This window comes from Echinops telfairi, unplaced genomic scaffold (assembly GCF_000313985.2).
Source record: "Echinops telfairi isolate 266 unplaced genomic scaffold, ASM31398v2 ScPeMD7_11;HRSCAF=52, whole genome shotgun sequence".
In the NCBI taxonomy this organism is placed as follows: Eukaryota; Metazoa; Chordata; class Mammalia; order Afrosoricida; family Tenrecidae; genus Echinops; species Echinops telfairi.
In genome coordinates this window covers 12843946-12847159 of record NW_022103908.1, presented here as the reverse complement: position 1 = coordinate 12847159, position 3214 = coordinate 12843946, and the positions used below count along the sequence as shown (strand labels likewise).

General features: G+C 47.0%; 1 protein-coding gene across 1 annotated transcript in view; it reads right to left on the bottom strand.

The window, feature by feature from the left end:
- Positions 1-2731, bottom strand: part of LOC101645124 (RNA-binding protein 6-like) — a 3480-nt gene extending 749 nt beyond the window's left edge. Inside the window, 5 exon segments of the mRNA XM_045287082.1 lie at positions 22-1007; positions 1044-1717; positions 1720-2550; positions 2553-2605; positions 2607-2731. Coding sequence (XP_045143017.1) covers positions 22-1007; positions 1044-1717; positions 1720-2550; positions 2553-2605; positions 2607-2731 — 2669 coding nt within the window.
- Positions 2732-3214: the final 483 nt, after the last annotated feature.

Sequence of the window (3214 nt, the reverse complement as noted above, 5' to 3'; positions counted from 1 at the left end):
GGAGAATCCAAAGATTGGAGCTTCTCCCTGCGATCATTCCCTCTTTCTTTAAACTTGCCCTCTCGTTCTCTCCTCTCCAGGTAGGCTAGCTCCTGCTCAGACTGTTTGATCTTCCGGTGGATTTCCAGGTTTTGCTTGTGCAGGTCTGAGAGTTGCTGGTGTTTGATGGGAACCTCCTTATTGGGGAACTGCCTTCTGCAGAGCAGACAAGCCAGTTTGATCCAGTCAGTGAGTGTGTCTTCTTCGTTCTCCTTTTTGCTCAGCTCCTCCCTTTGCTGGGGCTGTGTTACGCGAGGCTGTGGGGGAGGGGCCTGCTGCTCCTCCTCTTCTTCCTCCTCATTGTCACTGTCTCCTCCATACTCACCAAGGAGGCCGATGAGGGGGTTTACCACCTTCGGTGGAGGTGGACTCTCTTCCTTCTTCACAGTGGGAGGCAGGGGCTTCTTAAAGACGTCTTCTAGGGGGGCCTTCTCCTCATTGGCATTTTCCTGAAACTTTGCCACGCCTTTGTCCTTTTTCTCTTTGCTGTCTCTTTTAGAAGTTTCCTTCTTGCCACTTGACTTTCCTTGGCCTGCAGGCTTCTTTTGCTTGATCTCTTCTTCCTCAGGGGACCCTGGGTCCTGGGGTACATACACTTCTTGCTGGGTATTGGGATCATAGTAAGTTCCTGCCAAGGGGTCATAATAGCAACCAGTAGCAGAATCGTCTATGTAGCAATCAGATGATGACTGCTGTCCTGGGCGATTTGAATCTGAAGACCAGTCTGAATTTCTGCCACTTCCCCTCCTATCTCGGAAATATTTTTGACCTTGGTCGTAGTGCATGTAGTCAGAAAGGTCCCCAGAATCATTTCTCCGTTTCCCAGTGGCCAGGTTAACAGCGACCATCTTCCCATCAATGCTGAACGGTGGGTCAAGATTCTGCAATATCTTCCCGACGCGAAGTGCTTCCGCATGGGAGTCGAGGTCGATGAAGCCGTAGGTGTGGCCCATGGGTCCGGTTCTGTTCTGAGGCTGAGGCTAGGTTATTAATTCCTGCTTTGCCTCTTCCCATGGGCCTTTGCAGAATGAGCATGAAGACCTGTGTCCACTAGTGTTTCCTTTATGGCGTTTGCAGTACCAAAAATCTGGGCTTGGTATGTACTCAAGGGTGACCTCTGGGTCATGGATGATTAGAGTTCCCTGGTTGGCCTCCACGCATCCGATGGCATCTTCCAAGAGTGAAAACTCCACGCAGACATAGCCATAGTCATAATGTGTGGCATACTCTTTCAACTGCAAATCCTTTACTGGCAGGCCATCGGGAGTCCGAAAGGCATCAAGCATCTCTTCCTTCATGGTGTTTTCAGGCACCCCACTTAATTGAATAAGCTTGCTTGGTTGCTCCTCACTTGGACCAGTCCTATAATCTTGATCCTGAAGGTTCTGATGGGGATCTCGGGCAGTTTTGCCCTCTGGAAAAGACTTGCTCTGGCCATATCCATAGATCTGGTTTCCTGGCAGCCTGTGATCCACATCCCGGTACTCCATGCTTCTATAATCAGTGTCTTGCCAGCCAAGGAAGTCCAGACCACCTTCTTCTTTAAACAGACCAGCATCTGAACTCTGATGTTCACCTCCAGAGAGCTGTGACTTGTCTTGGTCTTGAAGTGAACTTTGACTGTTGTGAAAGTCTGATGGCAACTCAAGTTCAAAATCTGCACCTTGTGTTTCTCCTCCCTTGTTCCTGAATGTTCAAATTCTCCCTTCTCAATGCCAAAAGCAGGCCTTTCTATTGCATGGTCCTGTGTGGATTCTTCTCTCTTATTCACATTCATACCAGAATGTTCTCTATCTTGTGTGGAGGGCTGAATGTAATCCAAAATATTTGGATCCACAGGGGGAATCTCCCTATCTTTAAATTCCATACAAGATCCCACTTCTCTGCCCCTAAAATCCTGATCAACCCTGGACCGGTGCCTACCTCTGAAATCTGAATGTGGGGTGCCCCTGTCCCTAAAGTCTAGATCAGCAGTACCTGAACCTCGGACTCTAAAGTCCACCTGTGTCCCTTTTTTATCCCTGAAGTCCAAATCAGGTACATCTCTACTCCTAAAATCAGAACGGGACTGATCTCTGGGCCTGAAATCCAAATCTGATAAATCCCTTCCCCTAAAATCTGCACGGGATCCATCCCGACCTCTAAAGTCTAAACCATAAGCACCCCGACCCCTGAAGTCAGAAGGTGGCCCATCCCTACCTCTGAAGTCGACACAGTGAGCATCTCTATCTCTGTAGTTCATGTGAGATGTCTCTCTACCTCTATAATCCATAGACGTACCATCTCCACCCCTGTAGTCCATAGGTGGTCTTTCTCTATCCTGAAAATCCCCACCATGTATGACCCTACCCCGGAAGTCCAACTGTGATGAATCCCTGCTCTGGAAATCAGAGGACGAAAAATCCTCCCCCCTAAAGTCATGTCCAGGTCTGTCCCCTCCTCGATAGTCACCATGTGGTCTGTCTCTAGCTCCATAGCTGAAAGAATGTTCCTCTACATTTGCAAAGGGAGGCCCGAGTGCCCCTGGAAATCAAAGGGAAGTGAATCTCTGCCAGGAAAGTTGCCAGTGTCTCTCTTGAGCATGACTCTTAAGGGGAGGAGAGTAGTCCCTGTTCCACCCGGGAGCAAACCTTTCTTCTTGGCTCCCACGAAAGGGTCCTGTTCTCTTAGCAGATGGAGAATCCCCCCACATCTCTTTCTAAATCAAGAAGGCTCCAATAAGTAGGTGTTTCAACCAAACTCGGGCTCTAGCAGAACCGTTTCTCCAGGGGTCTCCAGAGGAAAACGAGAGAGGAGGAGACCGCCTGTGACACCGCAGACGCGGAGCACCTAGCCGTAACTTGGTTTTGATTTTTTTAGAAAGTAAAAGTAAATGGAAATATACATAATTCAAACTGATTAGAGTCTTATTCTCCAAAGCAAGGATTGAAAATATTTGACCATAAAAAAGGAAAATATTTTACCTTAAATAAATGAATAACCCCAGGGGTAAAGAAGATAAGTTAACTCTATTTAACAGTTGTTTGATGTTTAGATTTTCTTTATATTTGCAAATAAATAAAAAACACATTGAATGTTTATGTGCAAGCCAAAAATGTACCTGCTTTCTTAATGTTAGCTTAGCTTTTAAGAGAAATTAAAATTAGCATATTGCACCCTTAAATTTTCCAGAATG